The sequence below is a fragment of the Zingiber officinale genome, chromosome 4A (assembly GCF_018446385.1).
Source record: "Zingiber officinale cultivar Zhangliang chromosome 4A, Zo_v1.1, whole genome shotgun sequence".
Lineage (NCBI taxonomy): Eukaryota > Viridiplantae > Streptophyta > Magnoliopsida > Zingiberales > Zingiberaceae > Zingiber > Zingiber officinale.
Window position 1 is genome coordinate 95,091,496 of NC_055992.1, and position 17,738 is coordinate 95,109,233.

The window sequence follows — 17,738 nt, forward strand, 5'->3', positions numbered from 1 at the left end:
TTCCCGATGAGCTGCCTCCACCTTTTGAGCATATTAGCATTGCATCCATGCATCAGTTCTTCTTTGGTCGTCCTCGTCCGGATGGGCCAGATGCTCATATCACGAAGTTTTCTTCTCTTGAGTTATCAGCTGAAAATGTCGCTTTGTTTAAAGTGATTATCAACTGTCTTTTCCCCATTGCCTCTCGTGCCCTAGCCGCTCTACGACCGTCTCATATGTTTGCTCTCTATGTCATTCGTCATTCCCTTGACATCAACATCGCTCTGAACATCTTTCATTGCATCATTCATTTTACCCAGCCCGTGCAGCAGACGATACATATGCCTTTCGGGCATCTTATCACAGATTGGCTGGCGTCCCAGAAGATAGATGTCTCCCGGGGACGGCTGGAGCACATGACAGTGGCTTATTCTCGGATTTCTTCACGATCTTTCAAGAAGTCGGGTCTGATTGGTGGTCCAGCTGGAGTTCGATGGATCGATGGCCATGCTTTTAGGGAGGGACCCCGGGCTCGCCACAGGGGGGATGCACAGGCCTTGGCTCCTGCGGAGGATGAAGCTGAGGAGGAGTTCCACGGGCCAGCTTCTCCGACTCTTGACGAGACGGTTTCCACTCGCCTTGAGGAGCTGACCTTGGAGGTAGCCAGCCTGCGTACCACGTTGGATACCGTGGTCCAACAGCAGACTTCGATGCAGGCGACTATGGATACCGTGGTCCAGCAGCAGACCTCGATGCAGCGGACTCTGGATACACTAGTGGACTTAGTGGGCTCGTGGGTAACGGTTCACCCGTCTCAGTCTGGTCCATCCACCGCCCCTGTTCCCCCTGCTGAGGATGCCCCTGATCCTGACTCTACGGCGGCTCCTGCTCCGGCTACTATGTTTGCTCTAGCTGCTGATCCTGCTCCCACTCCTCCTGGAGACGAGCTTATCGAGTTGTATGTTCCTATGTGATATGTTTTTATTTGTTGTATGGATGGTTATTCTGGAGTCCTTTCTGTGAACTCTCCTTCATTTTGAATGTATGATATACTTTTATGCTAAGATCTTCTTTTGATTCTACATTTCAGTGTTGTTATGTTCTGTTGATATATGTGTGTTTTAGGGGGAGCATTCCTCGGATTTATCATATTTGTTTTGTGCACTTATTGAGGGAGAGTTATTTGTTTTTGATTTTTAACAAAGGGGGAGATCTATGTTGAAGTTCATGCTTATTGCTTATGCTTATCTCAGTAAATTAAAATCAAGCTTACTGCAATTATGCAATTATTATTTCAGCAAGCTACAATCATTATTTATCATTGTATTGGAAATTAGCCTAAACTTAAATAGATTGTCAAACATCAAAAAGGGGGAGATTGTTGGTGCAATCATGCCCTAGAAGTTTCAATGTGTTGACAATTATTTAAGTTTAGGTTAATACGGTGGAACTAACATGCATTGTGAGTTTGCAGGAGGAGTTTCTTGCAGGTCAGAAGACCAGATGCAAGGGAAGTCCAAGAAGGTCGAGGACTGGATTCTTGGCAAAAAGAGTTCTTGCGGGTCAGAAGACCATATGCAAGGCAAGAGAAGTCCAAGAAGGTCGGGGACCGGATTCTTGGATAGAGGAGCTCCTGCAAGTCACAAGATTATATGTGTGATAGCCTCACTGTGAGAGATCAACTGGTAAATCGATTCAGACATAGCTGTGCGGCAGATTGCCTCTGAATCGATCAGCCGATCGATTGAAGGTAAGAAAATCGATTGGCTGATCGATTAGTAAGTTCTGCGCAGCACAGAATGCGTCTGGATCGATCAGCCGATCGATTCAAGGTACTGAATCGATCAGTCGATCGATCCGAGAACATTCTGTGCGAAGCACAGAATCGTTCTGAATCGATCAGCCGATCGATTCAAGGGATTGAATCGATCGGCCGATCGATCCATGAACATTCTGTGCGAAGCACAGAATCATTCTGAATCGATCAGCCGATCGATTCAAGGTATTGAATCGATCGGCCGATCGATTCACGAAACTGCGATTTCATGAGCAAATGGCTGAATCGATTCAAACGCTGCCCCAATCGATCTAAGTCAAATAAAACAATCTGCACCGTTGATCTTGACGCGATGGCCTCCAACGGATACTTGTGAATCGATTGGGATATAACCTCAATCGATCCACGGCGACGGCGGCGTGAGAAACGGCTAGTTTTCTCAACGTTTAAAACACGGGAAGAAACTGGAAAACATACAACAACGAAAATCATACTGTTCTATTGCTCCCCAAGTCTTTTGAAAGCTCTTAAGTGATCAAGATTCAAGAAATAGGGTTCAAGCTCCTCTCCACTACTTGCTGAAGTCTCACTGCAAAGAAGAAGCCGGTTAAACCTTGTAATCCTTCTGTTCTTCTTCTTTGTAGTGTTTGTGATATTAACTTTGAAGAGAAGGGAGAGTTGTATTTCTGTTAAGGTTTCTCCACCTTCGGTGTGATTCCGAGAAGGAGGGTTTTGATAGTGAAAGAGTGTGAGTGGTGTGGATCCTTGGACTAGTCACCTCCTTGAGGAGGTGGATACCAAGTAAATATCGGTGTTAGCATTGCCTTCAGCAAAGCAAAGTTGGTCAGCAAAAGAAGTGAGTCATCCCCCCCCCCCCCCCCTCCTCCTCCTCTAGCTCAACCGATCCTAACACCTCCAACAAGCTTGAGAGCGCCTTTTATAAAGGCTTGAGGGTGCCTCTAACAAAGTTGGAGGCTCCTTCCACAAGGTAGATCAACCTCCAAGATGATCTTCCTCATATGGGTGATGCTCTAGTTATCCGGAATTGAGCTCACCCGAACCCAATTCTGATCTTCTCCTTGAGCAATCTTCTGCTCCGACTTCTCATCCCTCGGAAGCGTCACGCGCATCCTTTTCGTCTGCCAATGTACTCTTCTGCAACTTCTTATCCCTCGGACGCATCAAGCCCATTGACTCGTTTCTCGTGCCATCCTTCTCTTCCGCTACATCTTCCACTCAACTTCTTGTATACCTAAGTTCCTTACATCATTCTCGTCCGCCAATGTACTTTTCCATAGCTTCTCGTCCGCCAATGTGCTATTCCATAGCTTCTCGTCCCTCAGATGCACCGAGCCTATCAACTCGCTTCCCGTACCATCATTCTCGTCCACTGCTTCTTCCACTCGACTTCTTATGTTCCTAATTTTCTGCACACGTAGACACAAGGATTAAGCACAATATGACCTAACTTGACTTGGTTGATCATATCAAAATCAACTTGAGCTACTTACAATCTCTCCCTTTTTGATGTATATCAACTTGAGTTAAGTTAGAGTTTAAACAAATAATAAAATTTGAATATTACAAATTTTGTACAAAATAAATTTACATTTAAGTACATAAAAAGTTTACAATAATAAAAGGTTTCATATAAATCATGCAGTTATGCAATTATCACACCTTAACTTATTCTCTCTACCTTTTTGATTATAGCAAAAAAAACTAGGGGTGGTTAAAAAAAATTCTAAGGATGAATGAATCAGTGAACAAGTTTAAATATTTTTAGAGAATTATTTTTCAAATATTCAAATTTTGGATTAAAAAACATTATTTGACAAAAGTAATTTGAAAATTACTTTTAAATTTCAAAAAATACTAAAATCTTTTGTCATAGTCAAATAGAAAAAGACAGATGTGTGCAAAAAGTTTCATGACAAGAAAGTATAAATTTTGATCATAATAATATTTTTAATAGAAATATTCATTTTAAAAATTAAATACTTAAAAATAGAATCTGTTTTCGAAAAATCATGATAATTTTTTAAACGTAGAAAATTTAATATTTATCCATAAACAATTAAAGTTTTCAAAAATAAATTCTCAATAATTTTTAATAATAAAAGAATTATTTTTGGTAAAAAAATTCATAATAATTCAGATAATAGTTTAAAATTTTAAAAAAAATTTCTTGTGTAGACAGCATCATGTTTTATCACAAGAAAATAATTTTTTTTCAAAAATAAATCTGAGAAACATTTTTTATTTTAAAAATATGAGTTTTTGTTAAAAATTTCATAAAAAATAATATAACGATCAATTTCTTTTGTTTGTAGATAATATTTTCATTTATCACGGACAATAAAATGTGAACAAATGAGGTATGAATTTAAATTTTGCAAACAATACTAAGTCAAAATTAAATTTTGAGTACACCTTAATGAGTCGCAATTCATTGCCATTTCTTTGAGATTTGTAAATATGAAGATCAGCTCCTTGATTTTTACATGTAGTTAAACTACTATTTCTCCCTTTTCCTTTCAAGGTTCGTCAGTTTGTTCCGGAGCCGATCTTGTTTTGCTAGCTTAGCCTTTGAGGTTTCTTCATGGAGCTCTAAGAGCTTCTCCCAGAATTCTTTGGCTGATTTGTAGGTATCGATTCTATTAATTTTTTACGGCGGTAGAATACTCATTAGATGAAATTCTACTTAGTCGTTGGCCACAAAATCAGTATGCGCCTTTATGCTCCACAAGTGTTCTTCCTTTTCAACTCCGTGCTAATCTATAGATGCTATAAAACCATATTTTACCGTTAGTAAAATATCAAAATCAATTTTAAAAATTCTTCCATTTTCTTTTTCCATATGGCGAAATCCCCCTCGAACTTTAGTAGGTGAATGCTCGATCTGGCCATAATCTTGTTGCTTTAGAAGACAGTTAGTCCTTCTAAAACGATTGGGCTTTAATACCAATTGTAGATCCAGGTAGGCCGCTAGAGGGGGAGGGGGTGAATAGCCTACACAAACCGTTAGAATTTCTCTTACTATCGATCTTAACAAGGACATACTTAATTAATTAAAAATAATAAAAAATATTAATTAAAGAAGAGGCAGAGATTTATTTGGTTTGCAACCGGAATGTTACTAATCTAAGATAGTAAAAGCTCCAATAAAAGATCTCCTTCGAAGCAACCAGAGTAGCCTCTTTACAAACGTTGAAAGCATAAAATGACAAAAATAGAATTTGAAAAATGGAAGTACAAGTGTGTATTCTTACACTTCGAGTACCATGACTTTATTTATATCTCACTGGTCAAAATTTATCCATTGGCTGACGTGGCACCTCACGAGTGCCTGGACCCGGTCCGGGAGGTTGAGCATAATTGACTCGATCCACTTCGCAACGACTTCTTTTCAACGAATTTTCACTTCCCGGGCGCTTGGATTGGTCCGGGCACCTGGAGTCAGCTGACTAGACTCCGAACTGATCCTCTTTGCAGTAATAGCTCGCTGATGTGGCGGAACTTTCCAGACACCTAGACCTGGTCCGGGCACTTGGACACGGTCAACTTCGAAGTTGACCATTTTCTCGTCCGGTCGCTTGGGTGATACTCCGATCGTCTAGAGTTGAGCTCACCCGAACCTAACTCCAACTTTCTTCTTATGCAGTCTTCCTCCCTTGCTTCTTGTCCCTCGGAAGCGTCATGCATGTCCTTCTTATCCGCCAGTATACTCTTCCACAACTCCTCGTCCCTCAGATGCACCAAATTCGTCGACTCGTTTTCCGTGTCATCCTTCTCGCTTACTGCGTCTTTCGCTAGATATCTTGTTCCTAAGTCCTTGCACACTAAGACACAAGAGATCAAAATTGCAGAGCTTGACTTAACTCGATTGATCACATCAAAATTAATCCGAAATACTTATAGTAGCAGCTACCGTCTCTATAGTGGAAAGTAAGGCGCAAATAGAGATCCGCAATGGTAGGTGTCGACGACGGCAAAGAGCATGCTCGTTCGTATAATTATTTTAATATTAGTTAAAGTTATCAAATATTAGTTAAAATTATTTGAATTAAAAGATGATTATCTTTACTTAGTCATCCCTCCCAACTCATCCTTACATTATATGAAAAGAAATAATCGTAGGTCAATTTATAATAGAGGTTAGGTGTGAGAATTTTTTTTAGAAGATATATATCAATTGAGAATTGATTTGTTATAATAAAATCTGTTATCTTTTACCAACTCGTAATCCGTGGAAAAAAATAATTAAAATATAATTAAAGTAATTTTGATGAAAATCGATTTTTGTAAGCAGTATGTTGGTTAAAGTTATTAAAATAAAAATATTTTTAGAATATGTATATTTATTTATTTACAAAGAAAAAAATTTATCTCGTATAGAAAAATAATAATAAAAATATAAAACCGGTTCCGTAAATTGTACCGGTCGACAGTCCAGTGGTCCGTGTTTTATATACAATCTCTGCCTTCCCTGCAGTTCCCACGCCACTTTCATGGTCGTACGAAGCCCGACGCAATGGCTGAAGCGAACGTGGCGAAGGCAGCAGTTGCAGCGGCGACCGAGGAGGTCGTGGTCGGAGAGGTGGCGGTGGTGCCGATGAAAGAACTGGTGAAGCAGCGGCCGCAGTCGCCGCCTGTTCCCGAGCCGGAGAAGCGGCCGAAGAAGATGGCTTTGCTCTCGGCCCTGGCAGCGGAGGCGGCCGAGGAGAGGCGCGCCATCGCCTTGGAGGAGAATGCGACGGCGGACTGTACTTTCCACGATGGCGTCTTCTCGGAGGAGAGTACCTTCGTCGCCGATCTCGGCGACCACGAGAAGAAAGCCCTCGACGAACTCAAACTGCTTGTTCGTGCCTCCCTCGCAGGCCACGACTTCTCCCCGCCTCTTCCAACCGGAAAAAACCAGCAAGAGGGGCCTCTAGTTCGTACTCCACCGGAATATTTGCGGCATCCGGCGTCGGAGGAGGAAGACGACGGAAAGCTAGTGCATAATGTCGTCAAGGCGGACGAGGACGGAGCCAAGACGGTGGAAGCCATAGAGGAGACCGTGGTCTCCGTTGCCACTCTGCCGACAAAGAAGAAGGTGAAGGAGGTCGAGAAGACCGGCGCCCCTGAGGTACTCATTTGGGGCGTCCCCCTTCTGGCCGACGAGAGGAGCGACACCGTGCTCCTCAAGTTCCTCCGCGCGAGGGACTTCGACGCCAAGGAAGCCATGGCCATGCTCAAGGCCGCCGTGCTGTGGAGGGAGGAGTTCGGCGTCGAAGCCCTCCTTGAAGAGGACCTCGGCGTCCCTGATCTGGAGAGGGTGGTCTTCATGCACGGCGCCGACAGGGCAGGCCACCCCGTGTGCTACGGCGTCTACGGCGAGCTCCAAAGTGAGGCGATGCACGCTCTGGCGTTCGCCGACGAGGAGAAGAAGAAGCGGTTCTTGAGGTGGAGGATACAGCACCTGGAGAAGGGCATCCGCGACCTGCTCGACTTCACTCCCGGCGGTATCTCGACAATGCTGCAGGTCGCCGACCTCAAAAACGCAATCCGGCCGGCGAAGGAAATCCGCCTCGCCTTTGCTCTGCTCCAAGACAACTACCCTGAGTTTGTGGCCAAGCAGGTAGCTTCCTTCCTTCCTTCCTTCCATTGTTTCAGAGAATCCATGGAGCTGAATTGCTTCTTGCTCAATGCAGTTTTTTTCATTTCCAAAATTTCATTTTGATGAACTTCACTAAGAAATGAACACTAGAAGAGCATGATCCATGGTTTTTTTTCCTTCTTATCATTGAATTTCATTTTGATGAACAAATTTTGAAAAAGAAAAGAAGAACAACATGATCCATAGAGTTAAGTTCAGTAACTGAGGCATGTCTTGATTAGGTTATCAGAATCATGATCTTGTGAATTTGTAGCTAATTTGATGAACATCGATCGCGATTGCTAGATATTCATCAACATTCCGTGGTGGTACCGCGCATTTCATCGAATGATGAGCCCCTTCTTCACCAAGAGGACCAGGAGCAAGTTTGTGTTTGCAGGGCCCTCAAAGACAGCTGAGACCCTTTTTAAGTTGAATTCTGCCCTCTTTTCATTGTTTAGTTAACCAATTTTCAATAGTCTCCATTGAGCATCCATTGATCGATCGACTTTTCTCTGATAGATACATTGTGCCCGAGCAAGTTCCAGTCCAATATGGAGGCTTCAGCAGGGAGAATGACCCTGATTTCACCATTGCTGATGCTGCTACAGACCTCACTATCAAGCCCTCAGTGAAGCAAGATGTCGAGATACTAATTAGCGAGGTAAGCGGTTGAATCCTTTCGGTCCACTAAAACAATCAACTGTTGGATAGATTCAAGATGCAGTGCTGTGCAGAAATGCATTCTCATTTGGGAGCTTCGAGTTCTCGGCTGGGATGTCACATACAGTGCTGAGTTTGTCCCGAGTTCGGCCGACCGGTACACGGTGATCGTGCAAAAGGAGAGGAAGCTTTCCGCCATGGACGAGCCTATATTGAAGGGCACCTTCAAGGTTACCGAGCCCGGGAAGATTGTTCTTTCAGTGCACAATTCATCCACCAAAAAGAAGAACCTCCTCTGCAGATACAAGATCAAGAGCTCAAACTGAGTCAGTCCAAATTGTAGCTGAAAAATGAATGTGTATCGATCCATAATTAGCAACCGATCTAGTAAAAATTCTACAGTTGTTAGTTGATGCAAATCTTCCAGACAGTGTTGGCTGGTGTCTGTTATCAGATCATGTGAGTTATCTGTCTACATTCGATGCCACCATGAGTTATCTACAGATGTTCTCAATTGTTTCATTGTTGCTTCTCCTTTGTCTATTTTGCAGTGATACATTCTAGGGTTAGGTCAAAAGATAATAACTGGCTTACTTTTGCTTTTGTATGAGTAGGGAATCTGATTTCTCTTCTCTCTAGTTTACAGTCAAATCTCCGCTTAAACAAATAATTGAGGACAAGACAGAAAGAAGGTATTGTAGGTTTGATACAGGAATTTGACAAAGTGAGCACTCTTCCCAAAATGTTCACCATTTGGTGGCTAGAAAGGATGCACAACTAGGGTTTCAGAGCGGGTGATGAGGTGACTAAAGACATACACAAGTTGGGCTTTCACTACATCCAATTTGAATCTCGAGGGAGGCAAAATCCAAGATAGAATAAAGAAAAAGCTAATCGAAAAGAAAGGATACATCTTGGCGGTTATTGATTGTCATATTGGGGATATTTTTAGAACGAGGTCGATGGAAGAATCAATTATCCCGAGTGTATGTGTGCTTTTTTGATTGAATTGGTCCATAATTTGATCCGAGATGGGGAGCAAAAAGAATTACCATCTTGATGTCGAACTATTTCGCAAATAGTGGTTAGTTCAAGGTGAGCTCAGACACTTTCCATTATTTGTAGGTGTCACCGGATATTTAGTTTAATTTATCGAAGTTGAGACTGATCCTTAGATGTCTAAAAAATTAAAAAGACGATATGCTGTTGTACCATTGTTATATGCAAGTAGGAGTACGTAGGGATGAGCAAAATTTCAATTCAATTGAATTTAGAAATTTGATTCGATTTATTCGAAAGTTTGTTTTTTTTTTTAAAAAAAATACATGGTTTTATTTAAGCAAAAAAAAAAAAGTTTGAGCAAAATTATTCGATTTATTCGAAATTTTTAAAAAAATTGGTTTCAGTTTAACTTCCATTTTTTTATTAAATAATAAAAAAGATTAAGATTATTTATTTATTTTTATTAAACTAATTTATTAAAAAGTGTTAATATTTTTATTTTAAAAACTGTTAAATTTGGTTATCTTCTCAATTTATCGATTTGATATTAGATTTATTCTATTTCAATAACAAAATTCGATATTGGTTTAAAAATAATTCAATTTGTTCGATTTTGGATAGTTTGATTAGTATGATTTTAACCAAATGTTCAATCATACATGCGTGGATGTGATCATAAAGGGGGGCTAATTGCTTCAATGGAAGATTTTTTTGCGCAAAATGAGAGCTATTAATTAGCTTAGGAGAGAGTTATGGGGCATCGATAAGTTCATAAGGGCATCTCTAATCGTTAAAGTTCTAAATAAATTTTTTTTATTTCAATATGCAACATCAACATTATAAAAATTCATCGAAACACCCCAATGGTTAAAACTCTTAAACTTTGCATTCCAATGATTCCATGCATATTACATCAATTTCGATACAAAAGAGTAGGTTTGAGTTTTCATTACGGCTCTTAAACTATAAATCTCAAATCTCATATCTAGTTCTAGTTTTTTTATTAAGCTTTTTTTATTTTAGAAACCTCTTATAAACTTTGCATTGGAGATGCCCTAACATATCAAATGTAAGGTTTGTGAGAGGTTTGTAAAAAAATAAAACTGAATAAAAAGCTTGAATTATTGTAAAGGTAAAATTTAAGGTTTATAGTTTAAAAGTAATAGTAAAAATTTAAATATAATTTTTATTTTGAAATTGATATAGTATGCATAGAGTCATAATTATATGTTATGAATTGAAAAAAAAACTCACTTAAAATTCTAACTATTAAAGAAAATTTTTATAATATTAATATGACATATTGGACCATAAAAAAATTCATTAGAGCTCTAACGCAAAGGCATCACAGGCTCAATGCAAAGGCTTGAAGTCTTTGAAGTAAATTAACAGAGTTTAAAATTCATGGGAACGAACCTGAAAGTTTGAAGTTTTGCTTTACGTTGCAGGAAAGGCTGAATTTCAGTGCCAAATTCTTGAAGGCAAAGAAACACCATCTGAGGCATCTCCAATGTAATAATTTTAAGAGATTTATAAACAGGGTCGGCCTTGACTTTTGCGGTCCTTGGACGAAAAGAGAAAAATGATCTCTTAGGAAAAAAAATTACTAACGTACAATTTAAAAATATATTAATAGTAAAACTTAAAAATCAATATATTTCATTTAAAATATGGTAAACTCCATACAAAATTTATTTATCAAGATTCTTAAAAAAATGCAACACCATACAAAATATGTTTTCTAAGTTTCTCCAAAAAAAATGTAATACCTACAAATAAAAAAAATAAGTATGAAATAATCATTGAAAAAAATATATATCTTCTAGCATCTTGAGAAGCAAAATCATCAATAAGGTCTTCAAAATTAAGTTTTCCTAACACCTCATTTTCGATACATAAAATTGTCAAGTCATTTACATTCAAATCATTAACATCGTTTTTTCTCAATTCTTCTTGCTCATTCGTTGCATGACTATGACATCATTTTTGTTGGTGCAACCTTAGGCCAAGGTTGATCTGGGTGACCCTACTCAAATTGACCTGACTCGAGGTATATTTTGATGTTTGACAAGAATGGAGAAATTATATTTTGATGTTTGACAAGAATAGGAACTTGGGGGATTGTGGGTGCAACCTTTGGTCAAGGTTGACCTGGTTGACCCGACTTGAGTTGACCTGATTCGGGAAAAGTCCAAGTATGGAGTATTGATACAGTCTGACCTGGCTGTTGTTTTGATGTTGACACGGATTTAAATTTGTATCAGATGTTAATTAAACTCGGTTTGATTAATGATCAAGGTTGATCAAGTGGAAGGGAAAAGTCCAAATTGGAAACTTGGCACGCGAAGTCGGAGAGAGCTCATTCTCCGGACTAGGTCAGAGAGGGCTCGGTAGCTCGTTCTCTGGACCTGACGAAGTCGGAGAGGGCTCGATAGCTCGTTCTCCGGACTAGGTCAGAGAGGGCTCGGTAGCTCGTTCTCTGGACCGGACGAAGTCGGAGAGGGCTCGGTAGCTCGTTCTCCAGACTAGGTCAGAGAGGGCTCGGTAGCTCGTTCTCCAGACTAGGCCAGAGAGGGCTCGATAGCTCGTTCTCTGGACCTGACGAAGTCGGAGAGGGCTCGGTAGTTTGTTCTCCGGATTAGGTCAGAATGATTCCATGGTACATTGGATCGGTCGGCAGACCGATCCAGTGACACATAAGACAGTGGATCGGTCGGCAGACCGATCCAGTGAAACTAAGTTTCCATGGATCACTCAGTAGCACACTGAGTGTAATCTGATCGGTCTGTAGACCGATCAGGAAACACTCAGTAGCACACTGAGTGTAATCTGATCGGTCTGTAGACCGATCAGATTGCACTCAGGTCTTCAGACCGATCAGGAGATGGTATTGCGAAGAGAAGAAGGCAGGGATCGGTCGTGGAGACCGATCCACCTGCAGCCTGATCGGTCTCCACGACCGATCAGACAAGCTGTGGACCGATCAGGATATGTCCTGATCGGTCCATGGATCGGTCTGGTGACCGATCCACACACACAATCAGTTTTGTTTCTGCGATTCCTCCACTGCATTTGATCTGCCTGATTCATATAACCCTCTGTGCTGTTAGCTTTTGAGTTTGCAGGATCACAGGTATCATTCCAAGCCTAATTTCAAATTAAGTCCATAAGAGGAATACGACAAATGGCCTTTCTGCTGTGATTCGCGGCGCATGGTGCATTTGAGGCATCAACGGCTACTGGTGTGATCTGGCTGCGATCCGCTTGACTCCTGGTGATTGGTTCGAGCTCAGAAGACACCAGTGAAGACTGTGATTTCATTGGTGTGAGTTCAGAGATCTAGTAAGGAGGAAGAGGGATTGGCTGCAGCGATGATTCTGTGCAGATTGACCACGATCCGTGACAACAGAGGACAGGGACTTAAGAAGCAGTAAAAAGCGAGAGGAAAGAACAAGCAAGCAAAGAAAGAAAAAGAAAGTTCTGTTGATCGTTGAGGTGTGCTAAGTTCTTGAGCTCTCGGGTGTGATACTGCTGTCTGTGAGTTCTCTGTTTCCACTGATCCTCGCGTGGTTGTAAGTGATAGTTCATTCTTCTTTGCCACCGAGCTCTGTAAGTCTTGTGCTTTAACATATATATTTCTTGAGACTTTGTGGAGAGGTTACTCCACCGAGAAGGAGGATCTTTAGCCGGAATTTTTCCGGGGTGCGATCTACCAAAGATCGAGGGGTCGTCCACCTTACGGACACGCCGAGGAGTAGGGGCAAGTTATCCCCGAACCTCGTAAATCCTTGTGTTAGTGTGCTTGTTTCCTCCTTGTTTTAGTTTCCTAATTCCGCTGTGCTAACAAGTTTATTTGTAGAAATTTGTGTTGAAGTTTTTAATAGGCTATTCACCCCCCCCCCTCTAGCCATCTAAGATCCTAACATGGAGACTTGGCACGAAAAAGTCCAAGCAAGGAGCTTGGCACAGGAAAAGTCCAAGCAGGGAGCTTGGCACAGGAAAAGTCCAAGTATGGAGACTTGGCACGGAAAAGTCCAAGCAGGGAGCTTGGCACGGGAAAAGCCCAAGCAGGGAGCTTGGCATGGGGAAAAGCCCAAGTATGGAAGCTTGGCATGGGAGGTCAGAGAGGGCTTGGTAGCTCGTTCTCTGGACTAGGTCAGAGAGGGCTCGGTAGCTCGTTCTCTGGACCGGACGAAGTTGGAGAGGGCTCGGTAGCTCGTTCTCCGGACTAGGTCAGAGAGGGCTCGGTAGCTCGTTCTCTGGACCGGAGGTGGAAGTCGGAGAGGGCTCGGTAGCTCGTTCTCTGGACCGGACGTGGAAGTCGGAGAGGGTTCGGTAGCTCGTTGTCTGGACTGGATGGAGTCGGAGAGGGCTCGGTAGCTCGTTCTCCGGACTAGGTCAGAGAGGGCTCGGTAGCTCATTCTCTAGACTGGATGGAGTCGGAGAGGGCTCGGTAGCTCGTTCTCCGGACTAGGTCAGAGAGGGCTCGGTAGCTCGTTCTCCGGACTAGGTCAGAGAGGGCTCGGTAGCTCGTTCTCTGAACCGGACAAAGTCGGAGAGGGCTTGGTAGCTCGTTCTCCGGACTAGGTCAGAGAGGGCTCGGTAGCTCGTTCTCTAGACTAGGAAGACGTTAGGGTTTAGGGCTGGGAAGCTCTAAAACCAACAGAGGCATTGGATCGGTCTATTGACCGATCCAGTGATACCTTAGTTATCTGATCGGTCTCATGACCGATCAGTAACCACACAGTAGCTCTTTGTGGGTTATCTGATCGGTCTGGTGACCGATCGGTAGAACGATAGGTTGATCGGTCTGTGGACCGATCCACCTATAGGCTGATCGATCCACAGATCGATCAGGGATCGCAACCAACTCTCTGAGAGAGTTGGGATCGGTCTGGGGACCGATCAGCGTAGGACCTGATCGGTCCCCTGACCGATCAGCGTAGCCATCAGCTGATCGGTCCAGGCCTAGCCGTTGAGTCACAACGGCTAGATTTCTGTGTCTTCTTTGTCTTCTTTGCAGGTTCATATAAATCACCAGGTCGAGGGCCTCTGCAACAAGATCTCTAGTATACAGAAAAGAGAGACTTCTTCTTCCTGTGATCTGAGCTTTGTTGAGCTCTCCACTGCTGAAGCTTTGTGTGAGCTTCCCTCGCCTGGGTCTCCAACTGATCAGTTGCTGCTGTGGTTGGCGTCCGTGAAGTTGCTGCTTCATCAACAGTCGACGAGAAGGCAAGCAAACTAGTGTTTTTACATTCATATTGTTCTTGGCTTCTTACTGTATTTCTTGTACTCTGATCTTGCTGTTGCAAGAGAAATTGTGGCGAGGTTTCTCCACCCAGAAGGAGTTTTCATTAACCGGTTTTCCGGGGTCTCATCCACCGACAGATTGATAGGATTCGTTCACCTTACGGACACGCCGAGGAGTAGGAGTATCATCTCCGAACCTCGTTATATCGTCGCGTTTGAGGTTTGATATTCTCCTGTTTCGTTTCTATCTTTTATTTCCGCTGCGCTAACTCAAATTGTAGGAAGAAACGAGAATTTGAGGTCGGCTATTCACACCCCCCCTCTCTAGCTGCGTCCGAAGGTCCTAACAATTTTCTCTCAATTATTCTCGCTCATTGATGGTATGATTATTTAATTCTTCTTGATTACTCAATTGTTGCTCATTTGTTACATGATCATTTAGTTCTTCTTGACTTTATTCTTGCAATTCATCAACTGAATTTTCAATTGAAGAGCTAGTTTTAAAAAACTTACGAAGAACACCTTTGTGAGTTTTAATAATCTGTTCCACTCTTTTTCTTTTGTTTCTTTTCTAACTCCAAGATTGATATTTTTTTAGAAACATGTTTGTATTACAAATTTCAAGTGTAAAAATACAACACACAAAAGCAACAACAAAGTTAACAATGAAACAAACACAAGTAGTGAAAATAATAGTCAAAGAACAATAAATCCTAGTTTGTACTTGAATCAATTGATATAACTTATTCTATGATGATTAAAATTGGGATGATTTATTTGAACTTTTTTAAATCTGTAAGAAAAATTATAAAATATTGACTCCAATATAATATTAAAAATCAATATTGAATATTGACAATAAGAAAAAATATAGATAAGTAGATAACTTACATTGTAAGTTTGTATATTGATGAATGATGATGCTGATGAAATTAAAATTAATAAACTTTTCTAATTTAATTAGAAGAGATTCAAAGGAGAAGAAAGGAGAAAATTAACGTTTAAGATTCATACTTTACTCTTTAAAATTTTATAACTTTAAATAAATTAATGAAAAAAGATTTGTACAAGAAATAAAATATTGAAAAGAGAAAAAAAAAAAAGGATCATTTACCTTCTTTCTATTTTTTTTATTTTCTTTTTTAGATTTTTTTTCTTAAATTTTAATAGAAAATATATTTTTTTACCTTTATTAAAACAATTCAATAACATATATATATATATATATATATATATATATATATATATATATATATATATATATATTTGGACCTTTATTAAAATAATTCAATCACATATAATTTTTTAGATTTTTATTAAAACAATCTAAGTATATATAATATATATTATATATTCATGTTAAATTTGGGGGCCCCTAAAAATTGAGGGCTCTTGGCCATAGCCCCCGGTGGCATGCCTCAGGGCCAACCCTGTTTATAAAATCCAAAAACAAAAGTTATTTGAACCATATTTAAGATTTTTAGTTTAAGAATAATAATTAAAATTTAAATCTTGTTTTTTTAAAGATGAAGTTTGTAATTAATAATAAAGAGATATTAAATAAAAAAATAATAAATAAAGATATATAATTTATAATATAGATAGGGTCAATAAAAAAATTGTATAGAGATTTTTTTAATTGTAGGAAGAATAATACATTTTTATACAATATGATATTAATGTGATATATTGGGGATTATGAAATATCTTATTTAGAGCTCTAAATTTCAGAGAGGTCCGTAATCACTAAATCATTCTTGTTTATACTGAATTATTTGTTCTAGCTAGGGATGCAAATAAATCGAACTGACTTGCGAGCTTTTCGAACCGATTTGAAAAATATTTGATTCGTATTGAAATTTATCAAATTCGAGCCGAACTCGAATATGTTCAAACTTTTTTTTTACCGAACTAAAGTCCAAATTATATCATTCGATAGTTCATGAGTCTTAATATTTTAATAATATAAGTTAGATATATATTAAATGAATAAATTTTAAATCTTTCGAGTACTTATTTTTGAATAATAATTCGAATAGTTCGTGAATATATTCGAATCTTTCGAGCTAAACATGAACCTGAGTTCTAATTCGAACCGAACTCGAATTAAAAATAACTTGTCTGGCGACAGTTATTGGATGGTGTCACAAGAAAGGTCGACGACCGTGGAGAAAAACCATAGAGACAAAATCATTAAGGAATTTTTTTTTCTTTTTATTTTTGAAAGGGAAAGAAAATAGAGATTAAGGAAGAAGAAAGAGAAACAAAGGGGTTGGCGGCTGAAGAAAACAGAGAAAAACAAGAAAATTAAAAAAAATCGTCATTTATTGGATCTCCGCCTCAAAGAGTTGAGGGAAGATCAAAAGAGATGACTCTGATACCATATAAGAAGAAGAATATAGAGAGAGAGCAAGAAATAATATGAGAGAAATAAATCTATTGTTCATTGATATTTGACAATATTCAAAAAATATTTGGTCAAAATAATTAATAAATAACAGAATTATTCTAATAACTATAACAGAATTATTAGAATAATCCAAATAATAATTTGATTTTATTTGATGATTTGATCCGGACAATTCTGATAATTTTATTTTATCTCTTTTATCCAACCTAGGTACCTTCCTAAAGCACTCCACCACCCCCGCGGGCTGGATCAACCGGTTAAGGCGTGACATCCTTGCACAATGAGTCGTAGGGTCGAAGGTCTACGGACGTGCACTGGATAAATAATCTGGGCCGGCAGTGTTAAATTCCCGAGACACCACGCTTTAACCGGGCCAGTATTCACCGCTGATTTACCTCCTCCTAGGATCCCTGTGGGGCCAGGCCTAGGGGGCCGCTGGACGACGGGACCCGCCTTTTTGCACAATGAAGAAGGTGGGGAAGAGTACCAAGAAGCCTACCCATTCTGAATCTGAAACCCCCTTGCCTAGCCCATCAATGAGAATTCGACGACCACGAGGGAGCAACTACTCATCAAAGATGCATCAACACGTGTCTCAGAGCCCCACATGTTGAGCTCGTACAAGAGAGCATGCTTGGATCTCGAAAGGGAAAGGTAGGAGGGGTATCGCTTGATCGGAAGAGATATTTAATGTCGAGGGAGGAAAATGTGAAGAAAATTATGGAAGGGTGAATAGTGTCGGCTTGGTTCTTGCAATGTTGCATCAAGACGGTGGAGAGAAGGAAGTGGATAATATTGTGACGGAATTCTACAGCCCCACATGTCTCATAGGGTCAAAAATCATACTAAGTTGTCAATTAAAGTCAAGATGAGATGGATTTAGCCTACAAAGGATCAGACTCAATCTGAAAGACATTTTGGTATAGTTGAACTTGCTCAACAAACTCTTCTCAAAAGTTCAAAGTTTAATCAAGTATGGATCTTGATACCTCCCAAGTCTCAGCTATCAAATCCAT

At 40.1% G+C, this 17,738-nt stretch overlaps 1 protein-coding gene across 1 annotated transcript; it reads left to right on the plus strand.

Moving 5' to 3' along the window:
- The first annotated feature begins 6,239 nt into the window (after nt 1-6,239).
- LOC121970234 (patellin-3-like) lies at nt 6,240-8,582 on the plus strand. The gene is made up of 4 exons (XM_042520800.1): nt 6,240-7,379; nt 7,704-7,828; nt 7,920-8,061; nt 8,135-8,582. The coding sequence occupies exons 1-4, from the start codon at nt 6,291-6,293 to the stop codon at nt 8,384-8,386; spliced, it is 1,608 nt and encodes a 535-aa protein (XP_042376734.1). The 5' UTR covers nt 6,240-6,290; the 3' UTR covers nt 8,387-8,582.
- The last annotated feature ends 9,156 nt before the right edge of the window (nt 8,583-17,738 follow it).

Excerpts from the sequence above, each read along its gene's own strand:
- LOC121970234 (XM_042520800.1), top strand. The coding sequence starts at position 6,291 with ATGGCTGAAGCGAACGTGGCGAAGGCAGCAGTTGCAGCGGCGACCGAG. Across the intron at positions 7,829-7,919 it reads ACAGCTGAGACCCTTTTTAA|ATACATTGTGCCCGAGCAAG; the intron begins GTTGAATTCTGC and ends TTTCTCTGATAG. Across the intron at positions 8,062-8,134 it reads TCGAGATACTAATTAGCGAG|AAATGCATTCTCATTTGGGA; the intron begins GTAAGCGGTTGA and ends AGTGCTGTGCAG.